Below are 12,313 nucleotides of genomic sequence, written 5' to 3'. Positions count from 1 at the left end.
GCATGCGGCTCCTTGACCACTCTGATGCAGCTCAGCTACATACATGCCGACCCCCCCGATTTTCCCAGGAGATTTATGGATCTCAGTGTCCCTCATAGATTACTCCCAGGGAAAAAATAATCCTATTTACACTCTAATTACTAAATAAAGGGCATGCCCTAATTGCACTGCAGTAATTGTCCTCTATAGCATTTACATACAGCGTGCCAGTCCAGCCACATGTTGCATGTTGTTATTACTTGCACACACAGGAGACAGCAAAGCATACTTACTCATCAGCCACACAGCTCACACTGACGGTAGCCGTATCAAACAACTTTAACATTGTTACGTTACAAATATGCGCCACACTGTGAACCCACACCAAAAAAGAATGAAAAACACATTTCTGGAGAACATCCCACCGTAACACAACATAAACACAACACAACCATTACCCAGAATCCCATGCAGACCTAACTCTTCCGGTCTACATTATACACCCCCGCTACCACCAAATCCCCCCACACATCAACCCCCCCCCCCCCCCCCCCCCCTCCTCTCCGTGCGTTGGTTGAGCGGAAGAGTTAGGGCTGCATGGGATTCTGGGTATTGGTACCGTCAGTGTAAGATGTGTGGCTGCTGAGTTAGTACGCCTTGCTGTCACTTACGTGAGCAAGCTGAAATTGCATTCTACGTGTGGTCGAACAGGTACACTGTTAGGGCAGACTGTAGAGGGCGCCAAATGCAGTGTCATCACGCTCTGATATTCGGGAGTCTCCCGGGAAAAATGAGAGGGTTGGCAAGTATGACGCTATCAAGTGCCATTCATTCAAAACTCGTGGGCTGCACTAACATCAAATTTCCACATTAAAGTGCGTGCCGGTGCGTGCCGGTGCGTGTGTCGGAGACCCCTAGTTAACATAGCACAAAGCGTTTAAGCTTTGTATGCGGTGTTATTCATTTTAAATTTAAATTTTTTTTTTGTGGCTCCCATTACTTTCTTTAATTTGTGAAACTTGCCAAAATGGCTCTTTGAGTGGTAAAGGTTGCCGACCCCTGACATACAGTATTATTTAATGATGACTTGCCATGAAATGATTACATATGGCTCCTTTAACTGAAAGTCTATTTGAAAAAAATTAAATCAATCGTGATTATTATTAGTACTCATTCTTCTTTTTTCTTCCAATTTTACGCACAGCAATTGTCCCGGCCGACTTTCTTTGCACGCAAATTCGAGTCAGCGGTGAACCAGGAAGCCATACATATCCTGGACACGCACCTGTACGGCCAGTACGCACCAGGGACCGCGGCCATTAAGGCGTACTGGGAGAACCTGTTTGAGCAGACGGACGGCATCGGCTCCCTCAGCGACGTGGCGCTCACCGCCTTCTCCTCTCTGCTTCGCCTGGGACTGAAAAGTCTCGCCACATCTCACGGCAGCAACGAGTCCTGCAGGTGTGGAGACTTGAGAGTCTTTGTTGACGTCAACGCGTGATTGTGACGTATCTGACAGACATGTTGTCCCCCTCGCTGCAGGTTGGAACCAATAGGCCATCCTTTGTCGGTGCACTTGTACTTCTATGATGACCGCTTTCAAGGCTACTTGGTCAGGCAGGAAGTCCAGGCTGTGGGCTCCAAGGTCAAGGAGGTCATCGAGACTTGGGCTGTGCCCCAGGCCACTCTGGTGCTGGAGAACAATCTTCAAACGTTTGAAAGGCTCAAAAACATGGAGGTGAGTACTGGGGGGGGGGTTATTGGTATGGCAACATATCGCCATACTTTTTTCCAACCACATAATAAAAAACTGGAAAATTCCCGCGGAAATTTTGATGGGCCTGCTATCTGTGCCCTGGACTTCTGGCCGGGGGTTGCAGGAAGCCGCTGTACCTTTTAAGATGGTGCCGAGTGTCTGAATCTGAGAGTTTTAGGTGTAACTGTACAAAATGAGCTACCCAGCTAGCCTAAAACGTTAGCATGCTTACATTAAAATGCTAACATTTAGCATGTGTGCGCCGACATCTAACATTGGAGTCAATGAGAGACTTAGCTGACGTTCTTGGCTTTGAGGGCCACCAGAAGCCAAATGGGACACATGACCTCCATAAAAGGGACATTTTCTGAGAGAGGACATGTGTGTCAACGTTTTCACCAAAACACATGACAGTGGGATAAAAGATGTGGCCGTGAGGACAGGTTGTTCACCCCAAAAAAAGCAAAATTTCGGGGCTTCTACGCTCTAGTAAATTAGAGTGGATGCCATCCGCATTAATGGAGGAAGGCCGACGGCGCTTGCCTCCTACCGATGGCCATCCAGCCCAAACCAAACATTGGACGTCAAAACGTTTTAGCCAGGGTTAAAGTAGACAAGTGTGTGGACAAAATGAGACGTTAAGCACCGAGCTACGTGAAAGAATGGCTGAGCTACAAGAGGAGGTAATCTCGCAGGTTGGAGCGATCTGCTGGAAATAGCCGCCATTATAAAGGTGCGTACCCACTCAATTGGCCCATTTTTTTGGTTTGTTTATTCGTGAATAGCATCGCCATGGTAACACGAAATGTCCCCACCTTAAAGTGCCCTCGTCGGCACAAACGAGACCTTTCCGACGGTATAACATATGGGGGGGTTTCGTTGGTTGCGGAACTAACAAAGTTTGAAGTATGAGCAATAATAATATGGGTGCTTGCATTCCAACATTGCTACAGCAGTGAATGGGCGCTGGCATTGCAGCAGGCCCATAATCACTGCGTTTTTTCCAGACATTAGAGCGCGCCGGTATATAGGCCACACCCACAAGATTTTAGAAGAAAAATAATAAATTTCATGTATAAGTCGCAGATATATATGTTGTGAAATTAGGTATTTACACGGAAATATTCTGTAAATGTTTATTTACATACCTCGTTTCCAAACGCTGTCTGTAACGCGGCAGTAAAACGGCTGATCAAACAAAACAGAAGTCATGGTCATGGACCCACTAGCTGCGCAAGCTAGCTCTCCAATCAGCTAAACCGACTCAACAACTTTACTGAGGAAACAAACATTTCCAAGAAAATAACTTCATGTGTTGTATTTTTAAAACACGACCTAATGTTGTTCATGTGTGTGGAAGTGTTTGTGTAGGTGTGCACGTATCTTACACACTAAGAATGAACTTGAATAATAATGTTCATGCAGACCACAGGTGTCAAACTCAAGGCCTGGGGGCCAGATGTGGCCCACTACTTCATTTTATTTTGCCCTGGATAGCCTGGAAATAATATGTATCAATAAAGTACTGTAACTTTTCATACTAAATGTATTCTTTCTTTCTGTTTTGGGAGAAAAAAAAATATATGTACTCTGTCATCGCAAATTATGTTAACTTAAATATTGTCTTATTATGCAAAAATATATGATCAAACACTCAAACCATTTTTTAAATAGAAATAAATCCTAATAATAATGATTTCAAAGCAAGTTATCCATCAAATTGTGCAACGTAAAAGCAGCAATAGATTTCATGGTCAAATTGTGAAATTTACTGTGGTTTTTACAGCATTTTTCTCTAAATGGAAAAAAAACAGTACTTTTTTTACTGTAATAAATTGTGGTGCTGTTTTGGCATTTACAGTAATACACAGAAAAATCTACACTTGTTGATTTGCGGTAAAAAAAAAAAAAAAGAAGAACTAACTGGCAGCTCAGGTGCCAAAATTTTACTGTAAAATTGCAGTTTTTTTTAATATTCAGTAAAAAAACAAATGTAATTTTTACAGTAATATTCTGGCAACTGAGCTGCCTTTTTTACCATAAAAACAGCAGTACTGTTTTCCCATTTACAGTAATATACACTACATTTTGAGATGAAATTATCGCAACTTACCATATTTTTTTTACATTTTAGTTTGTAAAAAATCTACTAAAATGCATTCAAAAATAGTGTAATAATAGTATTCACTGTTAGAAGCGGCCCTCTGTGGCCAAACATCTGATTCTTTAATTGCAACATTTAAAAATGATCCAATCATGATCAATGTTGTTTTATTGTCTTTTATTATCACATTTCTGCATCTCAGTAAGATAAGATATTATTAATTAGGATAATAATATATTGTTTGGACATTAATATTCACATCTTCAACAGGTGGGCACAGAATGGGACCCCAAAGAAAGAATCTTCCGGAACTTTGGCGGGATCATGGGCCCGATGGATGAACCCATGGCGGTGCAGAAATGGGCTCGCACCGGCGCCAACCTGACGGCCACCATCGTGTGGATCGACCCCGCCCTGGTGGTGGCGGCCTCCTATGACATCACCGTGGACTCGGACGAAGAATACACCCACTACCGGCCGCTTCTGCAGCGCCCCCTGCGGCCTGGCGTCTGGTCGGTACGCATTTTAAGGCGGTGGAAGCGTGTGGCGGAGGTTCGATTCCTCGTAATGCCTTTGACTTTTATGGACAAGAAGCCGCTGCGTAAAGGTAAGCATCACTTCAATCGCTCTCCTTCTTTATGGCAACTGCTCTCGGTGTCCTGGTCCTATCTTGATATCGCTCCAGTATCGACGACAATTGTTTTAGATGATATGAGCTTGCATGTCAAATCTGTTCTGTTTTACTCAAGTCATTTACAAAAGACAAACATGCAAGGCTATAGGCTGCTAGCGGCTACACAGCAGCTGAGCAAACAATAGCACACGAGCTAGACATACGCAATAAGTGTCCTGAAAGAACAATATTGCAGTGTAAAATGTGACATTTGTCAATATCAACAAAAAGTCTGCGAGGCATAATAGAAAGTATCCGGTATCAAACGTGTCCGTATCATTCAACCTAATGATTTTTTGTGACCACTAGGTGTCACCAAAACAAGAATTGCCACTCCACTTTAATTCAAAGATGGCCTGTGGTAAGTAGGGATGGGTACTAAATTTGGTACTTTTATAGTTACCAACTAAAGTTTATCTGTACTATAAGCAGTCAAGCACTCAGAACGGACCGAGCCGGACTGCGTCTGGGTAATGTTCCAATGTTCTATGCCAAGAAAGCAGGAAGAAGGCGCTTGACAGTACAGCAAAGCTCCTCAAATATAATAACAAATAGGATATCAAATATTAAATACATCAAATCTAATATACAGGGTGATTGAAAAATAATACGCCAAAATCATTAGAATCACAATCAGAATGACATCAATGAGTGTAATGGACTGAATCAATGGTCATTTGATACAGGCGTTATCCAAGTTGTATTGTTACAATTTCATTGTGGTGGTCATGTCATCCTTCACTTGTAGGAACACCACCTGTTTATTTACCCTCAACATGGCCACTCCTCAACAGAAGGCCTTTTGTGTGCGCAAGTTTGCGGGGGAAAAAATTTAATTGTCACGGTGCAGCGTGCTTTTAGAACATAATTTATTTATAAAATATAATAAACATCCAATATAACATATATCAAATATAATATATATCAAATATTATATATATTTAAAAATTGTATATACATTACATATAACACATATCAGGGCAGCCCGGTGGAAGAGGGGTTAGTGCGTCTGCCTCGCAATACGAACGTCCTGAGTAGTCGTGAGTTCAATCCCGGCCTCAGGATCTTTCTGTGTGGAGTTTGCATGTTCTCCCCGTGACTGCGTGGGTTCCCTCCAGGTACTCCGGCTTCCTCCCACCTCCAAAGACATGCACCTGGGGATAGGTTGATTGGCAACACTAAATTGGCCCTAGTGTGTGAATGTGAGTGTGAATGTTGTCTATCTATCTGTGTTGGCCCTGCGATGAGGTGGCGACTTGTCCAGGGTGTACCCCACCTTCCGCCCGATTGTAGCTGAGATAGGCTCCAGCACCCCCCGCGACCCCAAAGGGAATAAGCGGTAGAAAATGGATGGATGAATAACAAATATCAAATATCTATGATATATATATATAATATATATATTCTAAATTATATATGTATATTAAATTTAACATATATCAAATATATATACAGTGGGGCAAAAAAGTATTTAGTCAGCCACCCATTGACAATCAATGGGTGGCTGACTAAATACTTTTTTGCCCCACTGTATAATATATATCAAATATAACATATATCAAGTATTATATATATAATATATATTTAAAATTATATATATATATATATATTAAATATAACATATCAAATATTATATACATCAACTAACATATATCAAATATTATATATATTGAATATAATATATATTAAATATATATATATATATCAATTATTATGTCTATTAAATACAATACATCAAATATTTATATCAAATATAACATATATCAAATATTATATATATCATATATAATGTATATTTAAAACTATATATATATTAAATATAACTTATATCAAATATTATATATATCAAATATTATATATATATATTAAATATAACGTAAAATATTATATACATAAAATATAATATACATCAAATATAATATATGTCAAATATAACATATTTCAAATATTATATATATCAAATATAACATGTCAAATATGATATATATTTAAAACTATATATATATATATTAAATAACTAATATCAAATATTACATATGTCATATGTAATATATATTTAAAACTATATATATATATTAAATATAATATATATGAAATATTATATACATCAAATATTATATATATTTAAAACTATGTATTAAATACAACATATAGCAAATATAACATATCAAATATAATATGAAATATTATATATATTATAATATATAATATATATTGAAAACTATATATATATTAAATGTAACACACATCAAATATAATATATATCAAATATAACATATATCAAATATATATTTAAAACTATACATATTAAATATAATATATATCAAATATAACATATATCAAATATTTATCTAAAACTATACGTATTAAATATAATATATATCTAAAACAATATATATTAAATATAACAGATATCAAATATTATAAACATATCAAATATAATATACATGTAAAAGTATCTGTATATGAAATCTAATCTAATGAAATGTAAATATTGTGTGTGTTTTCCTCCAGAGGACAGTTGGATCCATGCAGGTCCAGCAGAGAACTCCTACATGGACCACAGCTTCCAGCAGCTCAGCTCCATCCTCCAGCTGCCCCCTCAGGGGCCCACCATGCTGCAGGCCCAGCACCACGCTCAGCTGCTGGGCCCGCCCCTCCACGCCTGGCTGGACGCCAGCGTGACCACCTTCTGGGCGCCGGGAGACGTGTGCGCCTCCAACGCTTCCTCCTGCCCGGCCTTGGCGCCCTGCTCCTCAACCAGCTGGAGCTCCGAGTCCCCGGACCCCAAGTCTGACCTGGGAGCGGTGAAGGCCGACGGCAGGATCAGGTAGCCCCTCCTCACCTTGCTGACATGTGCACTTTAGAAGACTGCAGGACCACAACACGGTGGTCTCTTTGACTCCTTCTCAAGACCCAAGGTAAGATCCTCACCTGTGATGCTTCTTTGAGAGCACGCAACTGGGAGACCTTGGACACCAAGACTTTGAAGGTCACTCCAAGGTGGTCCTACCGTGGAGTTGAAAGGTCACATAGACGAATGATTTCCTTGAGTGGTCCACATGGTTCTTGCTGGTGTTGTGGCCAGCAGCTCAGAAGAAGAACTTGTTTGTTGTTTAATGTTAACTACTCTGCGCGCACGCCACATCCTCCAAGCAGAGATGCTGAACACGGATTCTTTGGATCCAAGCTGCCTTTTTATTGGCTTCCCAACATGCATCTTGTCTTATTGTTGTCAAGTGCCCTTGTTGATCTTGCACAGGAAGTGGCTTCTTGCACAGGAAGTGGCTTCAGTGAAGCCTCACGTCTGTCGGAGAGATGTTATTTTTATACTCCCTAAAACACTTTCAACTACAATTTTAGTCGTGTCAAATGCTTTTATTTGGAAAAGTGGCAACACAGAACCTTTATTTTACAGTAAAATCCTGCTCATTTTTTACTGTAAAATGTCATTTATTCATTGTCGTTTATGTCCATGGTCATATTCTGCACCTTGTTTTTACCCTCAAATCCAAAAGTCATACCATTTGTACTTTTACACTGAAATCATAAAATGGTGTTTTTTACAGTGCATTACTGTGAATTTAAATACAGACCATCACATCTACAGTTTTTTTCTGTCTTGTCCTTTTTACAGTGCATTACTGTAAAATAACATGTTTTTACAGTAAAATTCTGGGGACTTAAATTTGTCTTGTCCTTTTTACAGTGCATTATTGTAAAATAACAAACTGTTGTTTTTACTGTCAAATTCTAGCCCCTTTAATTTGTCTTGTCCTTTTTACAGTGCATTACTGTAAAATAAATGTTTTTACAGTAAAATTCTGGGGACTTTAATTTGTCTTGTCCATTTTACAGTGCATTACTGTAAAATACACTTGTTTTTACAGTCAAATTCTAGCCCCTTTAATTTGTCTTGTCCTTTTTACAGTGCATTACTGTAAAATAAACCTGTTTTTACAGTCAAATTCTAGCCACTTTAATTTGTCTTGTCCTTTTTACAGTGCAATACTGTAAACTAACAAATGTTTTTCCAGTAAAATTTGGGGGACTTTAATTTGTCTTGTCCAGTTTACAGTGCATTACTGTAAAATACACTTGTTTTTACAGTCAAATTCTAGCCACTTTAATTTGTCTTGTCCTTTTTACAGTGCATTACTGTAAACTAACAAATGTTTTTACAGTAAAATTCGGGGGACTTTAATTTGTCTTGTCCTTTTTACAGTGCATTATTGTAAAATAACAAACTGTTGTTTTTACAGTCAAATTCTAGCCACTTTAATTTGTCTTGTCCTTTTTACGGTGCATTACTGTAAAATAAACTTGTTTTTACAGTCAAATTCTAGCCACTTTAATTTGTCTTGTCCTTTTTACAGTGCATTACTGTAAACTAACAAATGTTTTTCCAGTAAAATTCGGGGGACTTTAATTTGTCTTGTTCTTTTTACAGTGCATTACTGTAAAATAACAAATGGTACCACTGTTATTTTTACAGTAAAATTCTGGCCACTTTAATTAGTCTTGTCCTTTTTACAGTGCATTACTGTAAAATAAATGTTTTTACTGTAAAATTCTGGGGACTTTAATTTGTCTTGTCCTTTTTACAGTGCATTACTGTAAAATAAACTTGTTTTTACAGTCAAATTCTAGCCACTTTAATTTGTCCTGTCCTTTTTACAGTGCAATACTGTAAACTAACAAATGTTTTTACAGTAAAATTCTGGGGACTTTAATTTGTCTTGTCATTTTTACAGTGCATTATTGTAAAATAACAAACTGTTGTTTTTACAGTCAAATTCTAGCCACTTTAACTTGTCTTGTCCATTTTACAGTGCATTACTGTAAAATAAACTTGTTTTTACAGTCAAATTCTAGCCACTTTAATTTGTCTTGTCCTTTTTACCGTGCATTACTGTAAAATAACAAATGGTACCACTGTTATTTTTACAGTAAAATTCTAGCCACTTTAATTAGTCTTGTCCTTTTTACAGTGCATTACTGTAAAATAACAAACTTGTTTTTACAGTCAAATTCTAGCCACTTTAATTTGTCTTGTCCTTTTTACAGTGCATTACTGTAAACTAACAAATGTTTTTACAGTAAAATTCGGGGGACTTTAATTTGTCTTGTCCTTTTTACAGTGCATTACTGTAAAATAACAAACTGTTGTTTTTACAGTCAAATTCTAGCCACTTTAATTTGTCTTGTCCTTTTTACAGTGCATTACTGTAAAATAACAAACTGTTGTTTTTACAGTCAAATTCTTGCCACTTTAATTTGTCTTGTCCTTTTTACAGTGCATTACTGTAAACTAACAAATGTTTTTACAGTAAAATTCGGGGGACTTTAATTAGTCTTGTCCTTTTTACAGTGCCTTACTGTAAAATAAATGTTTTTACAGTAAAATTCTGGGGACTTTAATTTGTCTTGTCCATTTTACAGTGCATTACTGTAAAATACACTTGTTTTTACAGTCAAATTCTAGCCACTTTAATTTGTCTTGTCCTTTTTACAGTGCATTACTGTAAACTAACAAATGTTTTTACAGTAAAATTCTGGGGGACTTTAATTTGTCTTGTCCTTTTTACAGTGCATTACTGTAAAATAACAAATGGTACCACTGTTATTTTTACAGTAAAATTCTGGCCACTTTAATTAGTCTTGTCCTTTTTACAGTGCATTACTGTAAAATAACAAATGTTGTTTTTCCAGTAAAATTCGGGGGACTTTAATTTGTCTTGTCCATTTTACAGTGCATTACTGTAAAATACACTTGTTTTTACAGTCAAATTCTAGCCACTTTAATTTATCTTGTCCTTTTTACAGTGCATTACTGTAAACTAACAAATGTTTTTCCAGTAAAATTCGGGGGACTTTAATTTGTCTTGTTCTTTTTACAGTGCATTACTGTAAAATAACAAATGGTACCACTGTTATTTTTACAGTAAAATTCTGGCCACTTTAATTAGTCTTGTCCTTTTTACAGTGCATTACTGTAAAATAAATGTTTTTACAGTAAAATTATGGGGACTTTAATTTGTCTTGTCCTTTTTACAGTGCATTACTGTAAACTAACAAATGTTTTTCCAGTAAAATTCGGGGGACTTTAATTTGTCTTGTCCTTTTTACAGTGCATTACTGTAAAATAACAAATGGTACCACTGTTATTTTTACAGTAAAATTATGGCCACTTTAATTAGTCTTGTCCTTTTTACAGTGCATTACTGTAAAATAAATGTTTTTACAGTCAAATTCTAGCCACTTTAATTTGTCTTGTCCTTTTTACAGTGCATTACTGTAAAATATTAACTCGTCAAATTCTGGAGGCTTTAATTTGTCTTGTCCTTTTTACACTGCATTACTGTAAAAATAACAAATGTTATTTTTACAGTCAAATTCTGGCCACTTTAATTTGTTTTGTCCTTTTTACAGTGCATTACTGTAAAATATCAAATGGTACCACTGTAGTTTTTACAGTCGAATTCTGGCAACTGAGCTGCAGTTTTATATCATAAAATCTACAGTGAAATACTGTAAATGGAAAAACAAAACTACTTTTTGTATACAGTAAAATTCTGGCAGCTGATCTGCCAGTTTTTTTTTGTTTGTTTTTTTAAATGTACTTGTTTTACAATGCGTTACTGTGAAGTGGAAAACAGACCACTGTTCATTTTACAGTAACATTCTGGGGACTAAGCTGCTAGTTTTCAACCATAAAATCTACAGTTGTGCATTACTGTAATTTGATAAAACAGATACCACTTTCACAGTAAAAATCTGGCGACTGAGCTGTCATTTTTTTACCTTCAAATCTACAGTTTTGTTGTTGTTTTTTGTATGGTTGTTAATTTATCTCATTGGAACAGGGAGCTGTGATAGCTGGGGGGAGGGGCTTATTATAGGTATCAATAAATACATACAAAAATGACGTTTTTTGGCTCCTTCTTTTTGAAGATGTTTGCACACATCCCCCAAAAAAAATTTATAAAAAAAATGTTTGCACACCTCCAAAAAAAACAACATAAAATAGAAATAATTTAAAAAATGATAATAATAATAATAAAAAATGTTTTCACTTCCAAAAATAAAAAAATGTTTACACACTTCCAAAAAAATGTATTAAAAAAAAAAATGTTTGCACACTTACAAAATGTAATTAATTAAAAAAAATTTAAAAGTATGTTTGCACACTTCCAAAAAAAATAAAATTTAAAGAAAAATAAATGAAAAAATGTTTGCACACTTCCCCAAAATTTTTTTTTTTTTAAATGTTTGCACACATCCCAAAAAAATCCTTACATTTAAAAGATAAAATAAAATAAATGTTTGCACACTTATAAAAATAATACAATTACATACAAAAAAATTAATTAAAAAAATAATAAAAATGTTTGTACACATCCAAAAATATATATTTCAATTAAAAAATTTTTTGCACACTTACAAAAAATTTAATAAAATGTTTGCACACTTACAAAAAAAAATAACGTTCTAAAAAATGAAAAAATGTTTGCACATTTCCAAAAAAAAAAAATGTTTATATGAAAAATAAAAACAATTCGAATAAATGTTTGCATACTTCCTTGTTCCTTCCACGTCAGCTTGCTCTACACGTCGTGTGAGGATGGTCTGAGTCTCACTGATTGCAGAAGAGGAGACAGGAAGTCCAGTCACTTCTTAGCAAACGTCTTAACTCCATGAAATGTCGATTTAGCCAACACCGATATTATCAAATAATAATGTTGATTTCATCATTTCATAGCGTTGAGCATAACTTTTGTATTGAAAATCCTCCTCATTT

General features: G+C 36.1%; 1 protein-coding gene across 1 annotated transcript in view; it reads left to right on the top strand.

Annotated features, from left to right (window-relative positions):
• Nucleotides 1-8,550, top strand: part of LOC133642468 (xylosyltransferase 2-like) — a 38,720-nt gene extending 30,170 nt beyond the window's left edge. Inside the window, exons 9-12 of the mRNA XM_062036659.1 lie at nucleotides 1,184-1,440; nucleotides 1,522-1,717; nucleotides 4,110-4,446; nucleotides 7,027-8,550. Of these exons, the coding sequence (XP_061892643.1) occupies nucleotides 1,184-1,440; nucleotides 1,522-1,717; nucleotides 4,110-4,446; nucleotides 7,027-7,346 (1,110 nt within the window). The 3' untranslated portion in view covers nucleotides 7,347-8,550. The remainder of the gene's footprint in view (nucleotides 1-1,183; nucleotides 1,441-1,521; nucleotides 1,718-4,109; nucleotides 4,447-7,026) is intronic.
• Nucleotides 8,551-12,313: the final 3,763 nt, after the last annotated feature.

The sequence above is a fragment of the Entelurus aequoreus genome, linkage group LG25 (assembly GCF_033978785.1).
Source record: "Entelurus aequoreus isolate RoL-2023_Sb linkage group LG25, RoL_Eaeq_v1.1, whole genome shotgun sequence".
Taxonomy (NCBI): Eukaryota; Metazoa; Chordata; class Actinopteri; order Syngnathiformes; family Syngnathidae; genus Entelurus; species Entelurus aequoreus.
Note: the sequence above shows the minus strand (reverse complement) of the source record. Positions and strands in the feature narration are given on the sequence as shown.